General features: G+C 41.5%; 1 protein-coding gene, 2 long non-coding RNA genes and 3 other non-coding genes across 6 annotated transcripts in view; 1 reads left to right on the top strand and 5 right to left on the bottom strand.

Moving 5' to 3' along the window:
- Window positions 1-3,564, bottom strand: part of LOC133607928 (uncharacterized) — a 30,706-nt gene extending 27,142 nt beyond the window's left edge. The window contains exons 1-6 of the long non-coding RNA XR_009815466.1: window positions 3,339-3,564; window positions 1,804-1,876; window positions 1,538-1,615; window positions 1,306-1,353; window positions 1,000-1,104; window positions 774-821 (exon numbers count right to left, since the gene is read on the bottom strand). This is a non-coding gene — a long non-coding RNA (uncharacterized lncRNA). The remainder of the gene's footprint in view (window positions 1-773; window positions 822-999; window positions 1,105-1,305; window positions 1,354-1,537; window positions 1,616-1,803; window positions 1,877-3,338) is intronic.
- Window positions 890-963, bottom strand: LOC133608166 (small nucleolar RNA SNORD65). Its single transcript, XR_009815516.1, has one exon. It is a non-coding gene; the product is annotated as a small nucleolar RNA SNORD65 (small nucleolar RNA).
- On the bottom strand, window positions 1,421-1,494 carry LOC133608153 (small nucleolar RNA SNORD65). The gene has a single exon (XR_009815503.1). It is a non-coding gene; the product is annotated as a small nucleolar RNA SNORD65 (small nucleolar RNA).
- On the bottom strand, window positions 1,689-1,765 carry LOC133608169 (small nucleolar RNA SNORD49). The gene has a single exon (XR_009815519.1). It is a non-coding gene; the product is annotated as a small nucleolar RNA SNORD49 (small nucleolar RNA).
- Window positions 3,565-4,115: 551 nt separating the features above from the next.
- On the top strand, window positions 4,116-4,599 carry LOC133607204 (uncharacterized). The gene is made up of 3 exons (XR_009815392.1): window positions 4,116-4,208; window positions 4,364-4,437; window positions 4,508-4,599. It is a non-coding gene; the product is annotated as an uncharacterized lncRNA (long non-coding RNA).
- Window positions 4,600-9,323: 4,724 nt separating this feature from the next.
- On the bottom strand, window positions 9,324-19,292 carry nsrp1 (nuclear speckle splicing regulatory protein 1). The gene is made up of 7 exons (XM_061962987.2): window positions 19,183-19,292; window positions 18,674-18,764; window positions 18,536-18,592; window positions 13,700-13,828; window positions 13,414-13,621; window positions 10,289-10,391; window positions 9,324-10,216 (listed from the first exon to the last, which is right to left on the bottom strand). Exons 1-7 carry the CDS (start codon window positions 19,200-19,202, stop codon window positions 9,397-9,399), a joined length of 1,428 nt encoding a protein of 475 aa, XP_061818971.1. The 5' UTR covers window positions 19,203-19,292; the 3' UTR covers window positions 9,324-9,396.
- Window positions 19,293-20,375: the final 1,083 nt, after the last annotated feature.

Raw genomic sequence — 20,375 nt, 5'->3', positions numbered from 1 at the left:
TGTCAATTTATGAAATTTAGGTCTAAGTGAGACCTACATAGAGGTTTTTGTTTCATGTCTCTCCGACATTCCCAGTGGGAGTTACAGGCAGTTTTGTCATTTTTTTTCTTCCGAGGAGCAGTTTTTTCTCAGTTTTATTCAAAAATTGCTCTAGAGCGCAATTTTTAAATTTGGGGTTAGGTTTTTTTATTAGATCGCAATTTTTGCCAGTCCTGATGTGTGCGTTCAGTTTGGTGAGTTTTGAAGCATGTTAAGGGGGTCAAATTACAACTCAAAGAGGCAAAAGTGACTGTTTAGTACTTTTTTGTCTTGAAGGGGGAATTGCCAACTTCTGTTGATTTTTGCCCGAGGATGTACAATTATGAAAGGTAGGTGTAAGTCAGACCTACATAGGTTTTTTTTTCTTGTCTCTCCGACCTTCCTAGTGGGAGTTACAGGCAGTCTAGTTTTTTTTTTTCCCTAGGGGGCACTAGAGCGCAATTTTGAGTTTTGTGGTTCGGTTTTTTTTTAAAAGGCAATTTTCGCAGGTCCTGATGTGTGGGTAAAATATGGTGAGTTTTGAAGCATGTTAAGTGGGTCAAATTACAGTTTTTTGTGGGTGCGGAAGAATAATAAAGAATAATAAAACCTTACAAATTCAATAGGTCCTTATGTCCCATTGCATAAGGACTCCCTGTGGGAGTCCTTATGCAATGGGCCATGCGGGCCCTAAAAATGACCAATTTTGACATATTTGGTACAAATGCAAACATTAAATGTTAAAAAAAACTTACATGCATCATTTCAATGAACGTGTAGAAGATGGCAGGTCTTTAGGAAACCTTAAAATGAAATAAAAAAGTGAATATTCCACTCAGATGTGCATAGTTTTAAACGTTACATGGTCAAAGTTCAGAAAACCAAAGATCACCACTGAACAATCTGACGGTAATTCCAGCTTTTTCAGTTTAGATTTCATCAGCACACAAAAGAGACAGTGACATCTCTGCTGACATTCACCTGACTAACATGAAAGGTCATCCTGAAGCCATCCATCCTTTCTGTAGGGAAGCCCAGACTTTGGTCACGTTCCACCTCTGAAGCCCTCAGTGGACAATCTTAAACCTGGTCAAGACAGAAGCTTTAAGTCAGGGTTTTCTAAAAGCTAACTTTAACAGCACAATGCCATTTTAAATCAAATAAAAAGAGCACACAGGTGAATTAACAGTTGCAAAGTTGACTTGAATATCAAGCTGCCATGTGGGCCGTTTTATTTATTTGAAGCAGTCATTGCTCAAAGAGTAAATTAAATGTTGAAAAACTTACATGCAGCATTTCAATGAACATGTAGAAGATGACAGGTCTTCATGAAACCTTCAAATAAAATAAAAAGTGAATATTCCACTCAGACGTACATAGTTTTAAACGTTACATGGTCAAAGTTCAGAAAACCAAAGATCACCACTGAACAATCTGACGGTAATTCCAGCTATTTCAGTTTAGATTTCATCAGCACAATAAAAATAAAATTTTCCGGTTTGAAGAGCTCTCAAGTTACCTCAGTGTGCTCCCAGCTGGGTCAGAACCTCACCATCATGGACCAGGCTCTGGAAACTTGAGCAGCACACCTCCAAACCTGTGAGGAACACAAGGCGGGACACCTCAGGAGAAAGCGTGCGAGAGCGGCGAAGAGAACGGTTGCCACGGCGACTCAGACACGTGATCAAGAAACCTCGTCAGTTGTCGCATCAGACGGCACTTCCTATTCACACTTTTCATCCTTGACATCTTTCACACTTTCACTTCTAATAAATCACAACTCACCATTTATGTCACGTCCCAAACGCCGTGTCTCATGACCTCCAATCTTCAGCTTCAATGGCGTCCTGGCCGAGTGCTGCACACAAAATTACTTTATTCAGGATGCGACTTTTGAGCATTAACTATGGAAAGCAATTAAGCTAGCTCAACAGAACATTCACATTTGACCTTTAAAGACGCACAAGTGACAAAATGAGCGATTAAAACGAGTTAATCTTCATAGAAGAGGAGGAGCCACAGCCCCTGACCCTACAGCTTTGAATAAAATGTTTTAACTTAAGTTTGATTTACATCCCAATATTTTTGACCAACTTTGATTCAACTATTGAACAGTTTTATAGATTTTAGGGGTGTGACTTTAGGCCAGGGCAATTATTTTTGATTCGGGGGCCACATTTAGAGAAAAAAAATGTGTCTGGGGGCCGGTATATCTATTTTTAGGAACACTAATACAAAACTTCACAATAATGTCTGATTGAGTGCTAAAAACGTTATGACAGACCGCCTTAAAAAACGTAATAGAATATTTTTTTTCTATGAACGATAAAACATTGAATATTGACAAAATATGAACGTCACACCCCCTTTCGATCGACATATTTTACAATCAAGTGAAACGCAACAAACAGTGAAATATGAACGTGAAGGGTAAAAAAAAAAAAACACCTACAATCTGATATATCACTAAGCTTTAGAACTTTGTTGCAAAAATCTCCTTCCGCGGCTGTGGAAACGCTCCCCGCCCACACTGGTTGGTGCCTCGCCTGAGCTACTGTGACGTAGATTACCATAGTAATTAGATTACCATAGTAACTGGTATATCATCCAAAAGCGCAGATTCCAACCATTGAAATACTTAGTATAGTTCAAGACTTACGGTCATTAGGAAACATCACTGCACATCATAATGGTAGCTACAGTTTCCAGCTTAAAAGATCTAAAAGTATTTGGGAATGTCCGGCGGGCCGGATCGAAAAGCTTTACGGGCCGGATGTGGCGCCCGGGTCTGCTCTAGGCACTGGACGATTTGATCCATTCTTAGGGTTACTATGAATTAACGTGGACCCCGACTTTAAGTTGAAAAGCTTATTCGGGTGTTGCCATTTAGTGGTCAATTGTACGGATAATGTACTGTGCAAACTACTAATAAAAGTCTCGATCAAACAATTCGACTCGATCGATTAAACACTATTCTCGCAATGTATTTGATATAACTACAACACGTCCAAAACCAATTTGAAAATACCCTTCTTGTTGCTTAGTTATATCCTAAAACTATATTTAAAAAAAAATCTTACTTTATAAGATGTTTTTGCAAATTCTGAATGGTTTAGAATCGCGATTCAGATTCAAGTAATCTCGAATACATCATGACCTGCAAATTATCGACTGCTATTTCGTTAACTGTTTCACGCTCTCAATAGTAAATATTTAGTCTAAATTCGTGAATTCTATTTTTAAGATTTATTTTTTAGATGTACATGTACGATAATAAGAAGTATATTAGTAAACATAATATTACGAGAAGTGTAACTTACAATTCTGGCACGTGCGCCTTGCTTGAGTCCACGTGGCTGCTGGTCGCCAAGCTTCCATTGTAGCCACAATATTGTTCACATTTCGACACCAAACTTGACCGTTTAACTCCAACATGGAATTGTAGCGTGGGACTAACATGTCGTTTAGCAGTTACCAACAAAAAACGAGGTCTTTTAGAAGAGAGAATTCGAATGCGACCGCTTGAAAGCAGAGCAGGAGCTGAAAGAAAGAAAAACGCCGGTTGTTGGGTATTTATAGCTTGTGTCGCGTGAACATGACGTCAGAGGGGGCGTCACCAACCAAATCATCCATTTTGGGGTTTTGTCGCCTCCTACCGTCCCGGCGTGTGAGCGAACCACAAAGGAAGTCATTTTAAAAAGATTGAACTGTGACGTAAATTTACGCAGAAAATAATTTTGAAGACTAGTTACAATAAAAAAAAATAAAAAAAATAGTTATAATTACAAAGAGGTAAATAAAAAGATTACATGGGATGTATTTGCGTGTACTGTATTTTGTACTTCGAACACAAGTATTTAAATTTTAATCCTATTTAAGTATTAAATATGAACTATAATCGTAATAATACTAATGAGTTGACATTATTGAATTTAAAAAATGGCAACGTAATAGCATTTCAAGCGGTTAAAATAAACACTATCGTGCCGCTGTTCTCCTTGCAGCCACAGAGGGGCGCTGTTTCCTCGCTGCCTCCCACAAGGTAAAGTTAATTACGAGGGGGGAAAAAAGTCTGCTGTCTTCATTTTTTCTCTCTCAGTTGCTCTGCTTTTGTCTTGTCGACAGACACTGAAGCAACTCATCTCATCTGGATTAATTTGACGTCTTTTAAAGGCAGCCTGCACCTTCATGTAAGCTTTTTGATACGTTTATTAATGCAAATGATGTTGTTGTGCTCACGTGTTCTGCTTTTGAATGTCCTGTTTATATTTTCATACTATAAACATGTGACTTTGACGTCATTGATGTAAGTGAAGAATGAATGTGACTTTATTTGATGTTGAAGAAAAAGCTCCTGCACCAAGTGCCTCCATGGTGCCTCCGGCGAAGAGCGACAGGATCATCACTCACCTCCCCAAGGTGAGGCCCGCAGCCGGCGCCGTGGTGACCGACGTGTTGCTCAATCTTCTTTCCCCCGCGCTGACGGCAGTGCTTCAGTCCCAGAGCGGCGCTGCACACCGAAGACGTCTTCCACCCCGACGTGACGGCCGCCTGCCACCACCGCAGGGAGGACGCCGTCAGGTGAGGTCGAGGGGTCGAACGGGGTCACGCGGTTCTGGGACGCCACGGACTGAACTTGTCTGGCTTTGCAGCTTCAACGTGGCCAAAGTCATCGTCGTGGGCGACATCTCTGTGGGGAAAACGTGCTTGGTCAGCAGGTAAGGCGCGAGCGGTCTGGTATGAAGTAGTCCAGTCCTGGGCAAAATACGGCCCGTTAAGATTTTCAAATCCGGCCTACCGGACATTCTTCATCATTTTGTCAGACCTTTAACATCAAAACTGTCACCGCCATTATGATGTGCAGTGCAGTTTTTAAATGACTAAGTCTTGAACTCTAGAAAGTATTTCAATGGTTGAAATCTGCACTTTTGGGTGTTTTACGAGTTATTACGGTAATCTACGTCACAGCAGCTCAGACCAGGAACAAACCAGAGTGGGCGGGGCTTGTTTTCAAAGCAGCCAGCCCGAAACGCATGTCAGAAACAGATGCGGAAGCAGATTTTTACAACAAAGTTCTGCATTAAAGTGATAATATATCATATTGTAGGTGTTTATTACTTATAATTTGTTTGTTTGTTACATTTTTGTTGTGTTTTGCTTGATTGTAAAAGATACACAACTATCCAGGAGCTGGTCTGAGAAGTAAAAGAGGAGCAATGTTCATATGTTGTTAATATTCAGTGTTTTATTGCTCATAGTTAATATTGTAAATCACACTTTCTTTATTTTAATGTACATTTTGGGCATACTTGCCAACCCTCCCGGATTTTCCGGGAGACTCCCGAAATTCAGCGGCTCTCCCGAAAACCTCCCGGGACAAATTTTCTCCCGAAAATCTCCCGAAATTCAGGCGGAGCTGGAGGCCACGCCCCCTCTAGCTCCATGCGGACCTGAGTGACGTGTTGACAGCCTGTTCTCACGTCCGCTTTCCCACAATATAAACAGCTAATGATGGAGGGCAAGTTCTTGGTTTCTTATGTGGGTTTATTGTTAGGCAGTTTCATTAACGTCCTCCCAGCGTGGCAACAACACACAACAACAGCAGTCAAGTTTTCGTCTACTGTAAAGCAGTTCATCTGCCGTAAACAGCAATGTTGTGACACTTTTAAACAGGACAATACTGCCATCTACTGTACATGCATATGTGACCCACCCATAATGTGTCACATTTTTGTGTTGATTTATTTATTTTATTTTGTGGTTTGAATTCGTTTTTGGAGCTGTCATTACACATTTATCAGTATTCACATTGGTCAGTAGGGCGTTTCTTCCCAATTGAATGCTATCACCTGCAAACCGGAAGTGTCTTGTCATTCTGATGAGCGCGACCAGTCTGTGAACAATTGAAACGTCCTGTGTGCTTTTTCCTCCTGTATAACAGGTTAGTTTTGGTGAATCAACTCACTGAATAATATCCATGTGATCTTTATAAGTTTAAGTACACATTCTGATGGTGGAGCCTAACTCTAAAGTGTTTGTGAGTTGTAGTTTGTATTTGTGAATGAATCCAGTGCACAGCTGCAGTAATCAATACAAAAAGGCGACGTGAGTGCGCAATGTTTATATAGGAACTTCTGATCCTAATTTAGACTCCCAAATTAGAGCTCCCGTTTTCTTATTGATTTTATAATGTATATTTGTATAATGTGTGTGTTCTGAAATAGTGACAGAGAATAGAACAAGGATGGACAATTCAACCCTTAACTCAACAATGAGTAGATGAGTGTTATGTGTGTGTATAGGTGTAAATAAATGAACACTGAAATTCAAGTATTTCTTTTATTTATTTATATATATATATGTAATAATATATATATATATATATATATATATATATATATATATATATATATATATATATATATATATATATAGCTAGAATTCACTGAAAGTCAAGTATTTCTTATATATATATCTTAACCACGCCCCCAACCCCGCCCCCCGCCCCACCCCGACCACGCCCCCCACCTCCCGAAATCGGAGGTCTCAAGGTTGGCAAGTATGATTTTGGGTGTCCCATTCAGTAAAAAACTGTAAAATTCCATTCCGTTTTTTGAGGTGGAGCGCGAGAAGAGACAGGCCGCCATCGAAGGTGAGAAAATGTGACGAGTAGACTAGAAATGTATGCGGTCAGGCATCTGTACTGACACCTGTGAGCTTCTAGCACAAGGGGGTCCAAACCTTTGCCAACGAGGGCCGTATAAAAACAAATGCCGAAACAAGCAACCACTTATACCAAGTAGAACAGATGTGCACCACAGCACGGGATAAAAATTTGTACGCAACGTGAATAAAGAATAGGTTGGACCGAATCCCACAATCTCAAACATGGTTTCAATGTAGATTCTAGAAGTGTACATGTGGAAATATTATCCATCAATTTTCTACCGCTTGTCCCTTTCGGGGTCGTGGGGGGTGCTGGAGCCTATCTCAGCTGCATTTGGGCAGTAGGCGGGGTACATCCTGGACAAGTCGACACCTCATCGCAAGGCCAACACAGACAACATTCACACTCACTAGGGCCAATTTAGTGTTGCCAATCAACCTATCCCCAGGTGCATGTCTTTGGAGGCGGGAGGAAGCCGGACTACTAAAGGACATAAAATGAAAAGCAGAGCTGTTGCAACCAGCTGCCACTTCAGTGTTGTCAAAGTACAAACAATTCATGCTAGTGTGCACAGATCTGACCCAACAAAGCAACCTAGAAATTGTTGCGTCTGACCAGTCTTCCTCTCAGGGAATACAAGTCACTGGTCAATCCCGAGTTCTTTCAGATGACACATATGCAGAGTAAGGAGGACCATCAAGACAGAATAGGAATATTATCAAGTTTTACTAAAGCTTTAGGAGACCAGTCCTACAGTCTGTTAATAGCGGCATCTAGAAGCGGTCTGAAAATCAAACTGGAAGAGACAACTTATTGAATACGAAAACAGCCCCCACCCTGCCCAGAAAGAAATACAGCCTCTTTGTTCTAATACTGATAAGGTAAAAAGGGAGTATGCTATACTCCCACATTCCAACCCCTTCAAGGTAAAGCAGAGAGTTTACTTGCGGACAGGAGATACAAGCAAAAAGAGGACACATGGGAAAATATTAGCTGCTTTAAACATGACTGTGAATAAAGAAAGAACTCTTAAAAATATATGCATTCTCCACAAGAGCTAACTATGTCTTAGGCTGCCCACTAACTCATGGTCAATGAGCGCTCAGAATCGTCTTACTCTACATCTCCTCCAGTCTCTGCGTGGACTCTGGTGTGGTGGAGAGCCAGCAGCTAGTCTGGTGCAAACATGTCCTCAAGGTCCCTCACCCCCGAGGCAGAAGTCACGGAAGTGCCACCCTCTTGTGCAGTCCCGAACCAAAAGGCGACGGTCACAAATGAGGGAAACAAAAATACAAAGGCAGCCACTACAGTGGCACCATCTTGGAATAAATAAGCGGCTCAGTGTTGTGCAGATAAATGTCAACTTGTCAATAGCAATTTAAATAAAGGTGATTGCATATTTGTCCCCCAGGGGGCCAAAAGGTTTCTCTTTGATGCCTGCATTGACTCAATTATGACACTAGATGGAGCCATAGCTTGAACCTGCAACGAAGGACAGCACTTTATACACTTAGACCAGGGGTGCTCACACTTTTTCTGCAGGCGAGCTACTTTTCAATGGATCAAGTCGTGGGGATCTACCTCATTCATATATATAATTTATATTTACTTATTTATGAAATATATGTTTTTGTTAACAAGTTAAAGGTGTTTAAAGATAATGAAAGCATGTTTAATTCATATAGTTAATATTGTTAAAAAAAATAAAGGTGTTTAAAGATAATACAAGCATGTTTAACACATATAGTTAATATTGTTAACAAGTTAAAGGTGTTTAAAGATAATACAAGCATGTTTAACACATATAGTTAATATTGTTAACAAGTAAAAGGTGTTTAAAGATAATACAAGCATGTTTAACACATAGTTAATATTGTTAACAAGTAAAAGGTGTTTAAAGATAATACAAGCATGTTTAACACATAGATTCCTTTCTTTCATGAAGACAAGAATATAAGTTGGTGTATTACCTGATTCTGATGACTTGCATTGATTATGCAGTGGTGCTGATAAGGTCCGCATTTTCGAATGGAGGAGAAAAAAAGTCCTCCTTTCTGTCCAATACCACATGAAAGTGGTTGGTTTTTGGCATCTTATTTGTCCAGCGTCCGTACTCCTTTGTATACACTTTACAAGAAATACATTGTCGGCAAACTCCGTAGCTTGCTAGCTTGTTCACGCCAGCTTTCTGAGACTCCTATTTTGTTAACGCAACTGTGCAACTGTGCAGTCAGTCTTTGGAGTTTTGACGACAGGTACGGCGCCAGAGTCTGTTGAAATAAAGTGTTTCTCGCCTTCCAGTCGGTAATTTTAATGAGCTGGCAGCAGCCAGCGTCATCTCAGAAGACCCTCGGGTGCCGTGAATGTCAATCAAGTGACAAAAGTGACGTCATAGTGAAGATTTATGATCGCTCATTTTTAGGACTATTTTTTTTAATGCCTGGCTGGTGATCGACTGACACACCCTCCGCGATCGACCGGTAGCTCGCGATCGACGTAATGAGCACCCCTGACTTAGACCAAACAGCTTATGTTTGAAAGCAAAATGACACCATTGGCTTATTCTCAGTCAGTGAGACAAGATGTCCTCCAGCCTGCACTTTGGACACCAAGCCTCCACACTAAAGACTACAAATAGTCAGCGAGAATACAAGTTTATTTGGAGGTATTTACATGATTTAGCTAAGGGGGGTGTGCACACCTTCAGGCCGTCAGTCTTCCTCGCGCTCGATGTAACTCTTGGAGACGGAGCGAGCCATCTGTCGAGCCAGGTAGCGATCTCTGGCCGAGCTCAGTGTTTGATCATTGGATCGTTTGGCAAACTTGCTCACCTTCTCCTCTTCTTTCTTGTCTGCATCCTCCTTTCTTTCCTCCTCACCCTCCTTTCTTTCCTCCTCATCCTCCTTTCTTTCCTCCTCATCCTCCTTTATTTCCTTCTCATTCTCCTTTCTTTCCTTCTCATCCTCCTTTCTTTCCTTCTCATTCTCCTTTCTTTCCTTCTCATCCTCCTTTCTTTCCTTCTCATCCTCCTTTCTTTCCTTCTCATTCTCCTTTCTTTCCTTCTCATCCTCCTTTCTTTCCTTCTCATCCTGCTTTCTTTCCTTCTCATTCTCCTTTCTTTCTTTCTCATCCTCCTTCGTCTTCCTCTCTCCTTTCTCTTTCCTCTCGTCTTTCTCTGAATTCTTCCTCTCCTTCCTCTCCCCCTCTCGCTCTCTGCTGCTCCCTTCCTTACGTCGCTCTTCCCGCTCGGAGTCCCGCCTGCTGGTGTGGCTGCGGCGGCCATCTCTGTCCTCATCTCTTCTCCGGCCGCGTCGCTCGTCCTTCTCGCGCTCTCTCTTCTTGCGCCGGTCCCTCTCTCTCTCGTCGTCGCTGCCCGACGAAAGCGAGCGGTGTCTGTAATGGCGTTTGGAAGGCTTGTTGAATCCGTGTTTCTCTTCGCGGGCGTCCTCGCCGCCGCTTCCTGGACTCGGCGTGTTATCGCCACTCGCTTGTGACGCTTCCTCAACCTTGATATCGGCCGGGCTTTGACTTCTGATGGCCGACACAAACGAAGCATCAGTAACAACACCCGGTGCACACCTGTGGTGACCCAACAACACGTACTTGTTGGCCGAGCGATCGGGGATGGCCTCTTCGCCTACAGTCTGGTTCAGGAGGTGGCGGTAGAAGCCGCTCAGGTCTTTTTGTTTCCTCACGTCCAAAGCAGCTAAAGAACAAACATGTTAGTTGTAATTGATTTGCTCCAACACGGGTGTCGAAACTTTCTAAAGACATCCGGGATTACAACATTAACCAAAAAAAATAGAATAGGCAATTTTGCTGAAATGTGCAAAACAAACTTAAATACTAACAGAATTCGACATGTATCAAGTAGAGATGTCCGATAATATGCGTTTTTTTTGGCGGATTCCATTTTATTGGGCAATTATGTTACGCCGTCCGTGGTTAACTGCACATATCTTATGCCTTACTTCTTTGTTGAGTTTAGTGATTATTGATTAGCCGTACCAGCGCTGTTCCATCCATCCATCTTCTTCCGCTTATCCGAGGTCGGGTTGCGGGGGCAGCAGCCTAAGCAGGGAAGCCCAGACTTCCCTCTCCTCAGCCACTTCGTCCAGCTCTTCCTGTGGGACCCCGAGGCGTTCGCAGGCCAGCCGGGAGACATAGTCTTCCCAACGTGTCCTGGGTCTTCCCCGCGGCCTCCTACCGGTCGGACGTGCCCTAAACACCTCCCTAGGGAGGCGTTCGGGTGGCATCCTGACCAGATGCCCGAACCACCCCATCTGGCTCCTCTCGATGTGGAGGAGCAGCGGCTTTACTTTGAGCTCCTCCCGGATGGCAGAGCTTCTCACCCTATCTCTAAGGGAGAGCCCCGCCACCCGGCGGAGGAAACTCATTTCGGCCGCTTGTACCCGTGATCTTGTCCTTGTAGATCGACCGGTAAATTGAGAGCTTTGCCTTCCGGCTCAGCTCCTTCTTCACCACAACGGATCGATACAGCGTCCGCATTACTGAAGACGCCGCACCGATCCGCCTGTCGATCTCACGATCCACTCTTCCCTCACTCGTGAACAAGACTCCGAGGTACTTGAACTCCTCCACTTGGGGCAAGATCTCCTCCCCAACCCGGAGATGGCACTCCACCCTTTTCCGGGCGAGGACCATGGACTCGGACTTGGAGGTGCTGATTCTCATCCCAGTCGCTTCACACTCGGCTGCGAACCGATCCAGTGAGAGCTGAAGATCCTGGCCAGATGAAGCCATCAGGACCACATCATCTGCAAAAAGCGGAGACCTAATCCTGCATCCACCAAACCGGATCCCCTCAACGCCTTGACTGCGCCTAGAAATTCTGTCCATAAAGGTTATGAACAGAATCGGTGACAAAGGGCAGCCTTGGCGGAGTCCAACCCTCACTGGAAACGTGTCCGACTTACAGCTGGCAATGCGGACCAAGCTCTAGCACTGATCATACAGGGAGCGGACTGCCACAATCAGACAGTCCGATACCCCATACTCTCTGAGCACTCCCCACAGGACTTCCCGAGGGACACGGTCGAATGCCTTCTCCAAGTCCACAAAACACATGTAGACTGGTTGGGCAAACTCCCATGCACCCTCAAGGACCCTACCAGCGCTGTGTCAAATAAAAAATAGCAACTATGGCGACATCCCAAACTTCTAGTACACATGCTCTTTTTTTCACTCATTCGCTCCTCGTCTGTTTCACCGTCACAAGATCCGGACTTTGCATGCACATTAATTGTTTTATTTTAATAATCGTGAGAAGCCATATTCAAAATTAAAAGTCAACTCGTTGTCCAGCCCTACTATATTGTACTGGTTATAATATCTTTAAAGTACAAAATGTATAAATTTTTTTTATACGGCCCTCGTTGGCAAAGGTTTGGACTATGGCGTCACATTAGTGCCAAAAATCCGAGCGCATAAAAACTGTTATCGCGCGCTGATTCTCCACTTTGTGCGCGCGCGACACCATTTTGCGCGCGCGTGGTGCCTTTTTGCGCGCACGCGACGCCTTTCTGCGCGCTCTCTGTGTACTCCTGGCATCTCTCCTCGCGCTGTCATGTTTCTTTTTGGCACTTTGGGGGCGGGTATGCTTAGACGGCCCCTTCTTTCTGATTGGTCAGGCGAAAAATGCTGAAAAATGCTCAGAGCCAATCAGAAGTATAGCAGGGCGGGTCATCGTCAATATGTATCAAGATTTACGGAGGAAGACGTGGATAAAAAAATGTTGCGCGCTGATGAAGGTTATTTCATACCACATAAACACAATACAGGGTAATACAAAATGTGACCCAAATAAATAATAAGACAACAAACACCATAATCACATCTTTCAGCCAGAACTGGTCCACCAGCAATAACATCCAACCATAACATTATTTTATATTTTCACTTCTTGAACATTTGTTTTCTAATTTATGGAATTTCTTTTGATTCAGCCATAAAATTAATGAAATAATCTTTGAATTTTGTTTTTTAAATGTTAAAAATAGCTTTTAATAATGTATTCTGAAACAGTTTAAAATAATCAGAGAACTGACTAACACTGACCCTACACAACTATGTTGCACAATTAAGTCATATTTTTTTTAAAGCGAAAGAGGTAATTTCAACAGGTACAGCATCCTATGTCATATCTACATGTAATAAGATTTGTAACAAGGCAAACCGTTTGTAAATTGGTCGAAAATCGAGCAAGTTATGGTAATTTAATTAGTACATGTACCATTGACATCAATGTAATGATTGAGGCTAGATGTCTGAGGTAAGATGGCTACAACGTTGCTACGCTGGAGAATCATTGGTCATTTGAAAAATGCTCACAGCCAATCAGAAAAAAGGGTCCGTCTAAGCATACCCGCCCCCAAAGTGCCAAAAAGAAACATGACAGCGCGAGGAGAGATGCCAGGAGTACACAGAAAGCGCACAGAAAGGCACCGCGCGCGCAAAAAGGCACCACGCGCGCAAAAAGGCACCACGCGCGCAAAAAGGCACCACGCGCGCGCAAAAAGGCACCACGCGCGTGCAAAATGGTGTCGCGCGCGCAAAAAGTGGAGAATCAGCGCGCGATAACAGTTTTTATGCGCTCGGATTTTTGGCACTAATGTGACGCCATATTGGACCCCCTGCTAGAAGCTCACAGGTGTCCATACAGATGCCTGACCGCATACATTTCTAGTCTACTCGTCACATTTTCTCACCTTCGATGGCGGCCTGTCTCTTCTCGCGCTCCGCCTCCTCCTTCTGCTCCTGCAGCTTCAGCTTGTAGGCCGTGGTCACGTACGCCTCCTTGTCGGCAAACTGCTCGCCCTCCGCCTCGCGCTCCTTCTGGATCTTTCTCTCGTCCCTGCGCTCCTGCTCCTTCTTACGGTTCTCTACCGCCTTCATGAGCTGGTGGATGTACTTTGGCTGCACGGACACCAGAACAAACAGGAGTAGGAAGGGCGGCCTTCATTCTGACAGGCTTGGGTTCAGCAAGGACGTTACCCGCTTCTCAACTCCCGACAGGACTTTCTTGCTGTTGTCCAGCCTCTGCTGTTGGATGTTATCGTACACGGCGTCGTAGTCGTACACCGTGCTGTCCTGCTCCAGGGCCTTCGTCATCTCCAGCTGAGTCTGCAAAAACACACACAGGGTGTCACCAGGAAGTCAACTAGAGAGCCACTGATTATTGGCATGTTGACGTATATCGGCCTTTTTAAAAAATACACCAGCAGAAACAATATATTAGGGCTGTGAATCTTTGGGCACTGCACAATTCAATTCTTGGGGGCAACAATTCAAATCAAAACAATTCTTGATTCAAAATTCCCCTCTTTTTAACAACATCGGGTGCCAGTTCTATAATTAACTACCAAAGGTGGAAATCTTTTGGCAGCTCACGCTTTCGATTAAGCTACGACTCTATTAGAAATCGATTATTGATGCGTCTTTAATTTATGCATACCGTATTTTTCGGAGTATAAGGCGCACTTAAAATCCTTTCATTTTCTCAAGAATCGACGGTGCGCCTTATAACCCGGCGCGCCTAATGTACGGAATAATTCTGGTTGTGCTTACCGACCCCGAAGCAATTTTATTTGGTACATGGTGTAACGATAAGTGTGATTAGTAGATGGTAGTCACACATAAGAGATATGTGTAAACTGCAATATGACGCGAGTAAACAACACCAAAACTTGAAATGTCCCTGTGGAGGGGGGCGTGGCCTGCGGACCTGCAGCGAAGCGGGGTGTGCCAGGACCGGCTTCGAGATCAGCGACAGGTGCGTAGATGACCCAGCTGAGAGTGTTTGTCTGATCACCTGTCGCTCTGTTAAAGGCAGCAGTCGGGAAGGAGAGGGGTGGTTGTTGATGGTGGAGAACGAGCACGAGCGTGAGCGAGAGCGAGAAAGACTTGAACGTGGCTGAAAAGCACACCAAGGACAATTTATTGAAAAATAAAACATTGTTCAAAACCCTGAACGCAGCTGTCATGTCCGTGGTTGGTGGTCCGAAGAACCCGGAGGAGCAAGACCTCCACAGTCCCATTGAAAATAAAGAACATTACACAAGGCACTCAAAAATCTGTCAAAATGTTTTAGTATGACTTTGAAGCCGCACCGCTTGATGGATTGTCGGCCCATTACGGCTACCGTAGTCAGAGATACAAGTATTACTATGGTGTGTCTATAAGGACCGCAAAATGGCACCCATTAGCAGACATATTATCTGGTGTTTTCTTTCACAATATTATGCAAAACCAACTTTTCTTACCTTCTGGTACCTGCTGACGTGTATTTGAGATCTGCATAAGTCCTGAAAATGTGCGCACGTCCGCCACTGTAGTCCGTGCCGATTACTTCTTTTTCACTATCTTCTTGTTATGGGACATTCACCCTCTGCTGTTGCCATTTCTAATATAAAGTAGCGTAAAGTTCTAATTTATATCTCGCTATGGAAGCTCTAAAAACCACCTGTGTAGTGAGTTCACATAATTCACCCGAGGAACTTTAGTTATTAGAGAGTTCCGGTCGGGCGGTTTTTCACGGGACACATTTCCGGCGTTGTTGCAATAGTGAGCCACGGATGAGGAGATATTGCTCCGTTGTTGATTTAAGTAAAGTCTGAATGTCATTAAAACCGTTAGCTCCATCTTTTGACACTTTTTCAACTTCCGTCCTTGCACGCTACACCGCTACAACAAAGATGACGGGGAGAAGAAGCTGCCGAAGGTGAGCCACGTAAATAAGACCGCCCACAAAACGGCGCATCCTGAAGCGACTGTCAGAAAGCGGCTTGTCTGTAAAACATAATCTATGCAACATTTTGACCAAATAACCACCATTACATGTTATGTAGACCACAAGGAAATATTTTAAATTTAGAAAAAAAATAATGATATGACCCCTTTAATGTGCCTTATAATCCGGTGCGCCTTTTCTACGAAAAAGACCTGAATAGACCAGCTCATCGGCAGTGCGCCTTATAACGGGCAGCATAGCTTGGTTGGTAGAGTGGCCGTGCCAGCAACTTGAGGGTTGCAGGTTCGATCCCCGCTTCCGCCATCTTAGTCACTGCCGTTGTGTCCTTGGGCAAGAAGACACTTTACCCACCTGCTCCCAGTGCCACCCACACTGGTTTGAATGTAACTTAGATATTGGGTTTCACTATGTAAAAGCGCTTTGAGTCACTAGAGAAAAGTGCTATATAAATATAATTCACTCATCCGGTGCGCCCTATGGTCCAGAAAATACAGTATTGATGCAGTTTTACATTTGTCTTTGTTTCACTAAAAAGCGTTTATCACTTGCAACTTTAAAAAAACAGTGCATTTGTAATAAGAAACTGTTGAAATAATTCCCACACTTATTAAATTAATGGAAATGTGTGCAACACTAGAGCCCTAAAATAAAAGAGCTGGTCGGACCTCTCTGAGAGGTGGCTCACTGCAGTCAGCCAAATTTTATATGGGTCTGCATAACTTTATATATAATAAATAAATCGATTATCGACGTTTACTAATCGATTTTTATAATCGTCCATGTCCGAATTGCGATCCATCTACAAAACGATTATTTCCCCCACCTCTATTAACTACGTTCCTCCATAAAACAAATAAACAGCTGTAATAAGTTTCTATATTACTCTGAAAAAAACTGGGTTTGTTTAATTATTTGTTTTGATTCCCGAGCGCGGTCACCGCTGCTGCTCACTGCTCCACTCACCTCCAAGGGGGTGGAACAAGGGGATGGGTCGAATGCAGAGGGTAATTTCACCACACCTCGTGTGTGTCTGACTATCAGTGGTACTTTAACTTTAATAAAATTCTACCCGAACATTTAATAAAGTCAAATACAAATAAGGCAACAAGAGAAGTATCCCACACTTCTCTTTTCTAAAGTAAATCTGTACAGCAGATGTGATCATCTACATTAACAATATGAGTTGCCTGATTGGCTGGACAGGAAAGATTAAAAATAGATTTTAGATTTTTTTGAATTGATTAATAATTGTTAGAAATAATAATTGCGATTCCTTCGAAAATCGATATTTTTGACACCCCTGCAAAATATAAACATATGGTATCAGTATTTAGTATTACAAAAAAGAAAATGAATGAAGTAGATAATAATAACCACTGCTAAAGCATCAGCTCGTTTGCCTGGCATGAAAAAAGTTTATATTTTAAAAACTAATTTAAGAAAAAAATACTCTTATCGCCAATAATTATCCCCAAATATGTTTTGATATCTAGTTTGAGTTCTTGTCAGAATTCTTCCCAGGTCTGCTCACTCTTCCCCTTGCAGTGCTGGCTGGGGTGTCAAAACATGTCAAAACGTCAATCCAGTTTTTGTCCTTCTTCCCTGGCGTTTTCACGATCCCGTTTTGTTTGTTTTCGCTACTGCAGAGATCGAGTCGCTCGACAAGCCTCGGATGGCTCATTAAAAGGAGCGCGCAGAGTTTTAATTTCCGTGATTCAATCAAAAAACGCGACAGAAACGGATGCACGTGAAGATGACAGAAAAGATATCTCTGAAAAAAATCCAAACTTTAAGTGTAAATATCTTGACAAATAGTAGACTTATTATTAGAGAAGTCCGATACTGGCTTTTTTGCCCATATCCGATATTCCGATATTGTCCAACTCTTAATTACCGATTCCGATATCAACCGATACCGATATATACAGTCGTGGAATTAACACATTATTATGCCTAATTTTGTTGTGATGCCCCGCTGGATGCATTAAACAATGTAACAAGGTTTTCCAAAATAAATCAACTCAAGTTATGTAAAAAAAATGCCAACATGGCACTGCCATATTTATTATTGAAGTCACAAAGCGCATTATTTTTTTTAACATGCCTCAAAACAGCAGCTTGGAATTTGGGACATGCTCTCAGCGAGAGCATGAGGAGGTTGAGGTGGGTGGGGTTGGGGGGCGCGGGGTTTTAGCAGGGGATGTATATTGTAGCGTCCCGGAAGAGTTAGTGCTGCAAGGGGTTCTGGGTATTTGTTCTGTTGTGTTTATGTTGTGTTACAGTGCGGATGTTCTCCCGAAATGTGTTTGTCATTCTTGTTTGGTGTGGGTTCACAGTGTGCCGCATATTTGTAACAGTGTTAAAGTTGTTCATACGGCCACCCTCAGTGTGACCTGTATGGCTGTTGACCAAGTATGCATGGCATTCACTTGTGTGTGTGAAAAGCTGTAGATATTATGTGAAGGCAATGCCTTTAAGGCTTATTGGCGCTCTGTACTTCTCCCTACATCCGTGTACCACTCCGTACAGCGGCGTTTTAACAAGTCATCAATTTTACTTTTTGAAAGGGATACCGATAATTTCCGATATTACATTTTAAAGCATTTATCGGCAGATAATATCGTCAGTTCTATATTATCGGACATCTCTACTTGCTACATAGGTAAAGAAGACCAGGCAGCAGCTCACACATTCTCGTACTTTCTGTAACATCCAGTAAGAAATTATGTCGACCAGCTTGAAAAAAGTCTTAACTTTAAGCCACGTGAAAGAGCCCAGAATTATTTTATTTAAATTTTCGCAAAATGTCAGGGTTCCTCACAAGGAAACCATAAGCTGCTATAAAGTTGAGTATGCGTATGTTGAGTATAAATAAAGCTAACTTTTACTGCAAAAGAATATCGGTAGATCAGCTGAGATAGGCGCCAGCACACCCCCCGCGGTAGAAAATGGATGGATGGAACCCCCTTAACTACTGATAATCGGTATGGGCGCTGAAAAAAACATATCGGTAATCTCTCATGTCAATCACAAACACTTTACTGTAACGAAAGCAGACACCGAGTACATTTTCCTCTTACCTGCCTCATCGTCTTTTTCTTGGCTGCTTCTTTTTGCAGACTCTCACCGACAGACGTCTAAATAAATACAAGTGTTATTATTTGCAGAATAATCACATCAACACATGCATTGGTTTACTGAAAGTGTCCTTGATTCACCTCATCATCGGAGTCATCGCCAAACACACAATGTTTCTGCAGGCTCTTTGCCTTGATCAGTATTTTCTTCTGAGGCAAGATCAGCCCGTACCTGTGGAAAAAAAGTAACTCGTTACAGCAACCGTTACATTACTCCACGCTCATTATACGCCATTGCAACGTGTTGAAGGGTTCGTTACTTGTTTTGCTGACGATTGTGGGAACAAAAAAGTTCAAGCATTGTTTTTGTTTAAAATCCAATAACCACACGTTGGTGAAAATGACTTTACATTTCATGTGGTTGAGATATTTTGGAGCTTATAACGAGCAGAAGGAGAACAGTCTAGCTCGAACATCGCTAGCTTGTTAGCTAGCAACCAACAAACCGCCACTTTTACAAAGTGTTCGAATATGTCACACCGCTGCTATTTTGATAACATCATAACTAACAAGCCTCCCTGCATTAAGCCAAGTATTTGTCAATGTTTCTAAAAACGATTCAGAAAGCTTTCAGCGTGTTAGCCACTTACTGTTTCCCTGGGACCGCCATTTTTGTTTGCCTGTGGTACAAGTGAACGCTCCCGGCAGATTCGTCACACTATTTGATTACGTCGAAAAAAAGTTATATCCCTGCTTTAAGACGGAGAATTAAGGCAAAACATACAAAAATAAATAATCATTAACACAATTCGACATGTTTTTAGTTGTTGTTCTGACACGGGTTTGTTTAAAGTGTAGCGAAAGTGCGATTGATTATCCACCAACAGAAACTGCAACCATGACGACGGATTGATTGGCAAAATTGTGTTGTTTTTAAGCACACATACTTTTATATATATTTATATATATACATACATAAATATACACACATATATACATATATATATATATATTATATATATATATATATATATATATATATATATATATGTGTGTGTGTGTACGTGTGTTTATGTCTATATATGTGTTTAAAAAACACACACACACGTATATATATATGTTTAACACACACACACACACTCACATATATACATACATATATATACATATATTTATTTATATATATATATATATATATATATATATATATATATATATATATATATATATATATATATACATATACATATACATATACATGTATATATATATACATATACATATATATACATATAACACAGAGGCTATATATATATGTATGTATGTATGTGTATATATATATATATATATATATATATATATATATATATATATATATATATATATATATACACACATATACATATACATGTATATATATATATACATATACATATATATACATATAACACAGAGGCTATATATATATGTATGTATGTATGTATGTATGTATGTATATATATATATATATATATATATATATATATATATATATATATATATATATATATATATATATATATATACATACATACATATACATATATATATATATATATATATATATATATATATATATATATATATATATATATATATATATATATATATATATATATATATATATATATAGCCTCTGTGTTTTTTCTGACCTAACGTATATTCTGCTCTACCCCGGTATTAACCACTGTATAATAATAATAAATAATAATGAAATGCATTTGTGACGCACTTTACATTTGTTAAAATCTCAAAGTTCTACAAAGTATAAAAAGGGTAACAAATTAAAATAAAAAGTTAGAAT

Source organism: Nerophis lumbriciformis, linkage group LG09, assembly GCF_033978685.3.
Source record: "Nerophis lumbriciformis linkage group LG09, RoL_Nlum_v2.1, whole genome shotgun sequence".
NCBI lineage: Eukaryota > Metazoa > Chordata > Actinopteri > Syngnathiformes > Syngnathidae > Nerophis > Nerophis lumbriciformis.
Note: the sequence above shows the minus strand (reverse complement) of the source record. Positions and strands in the feature narration are given on the sequence as shown.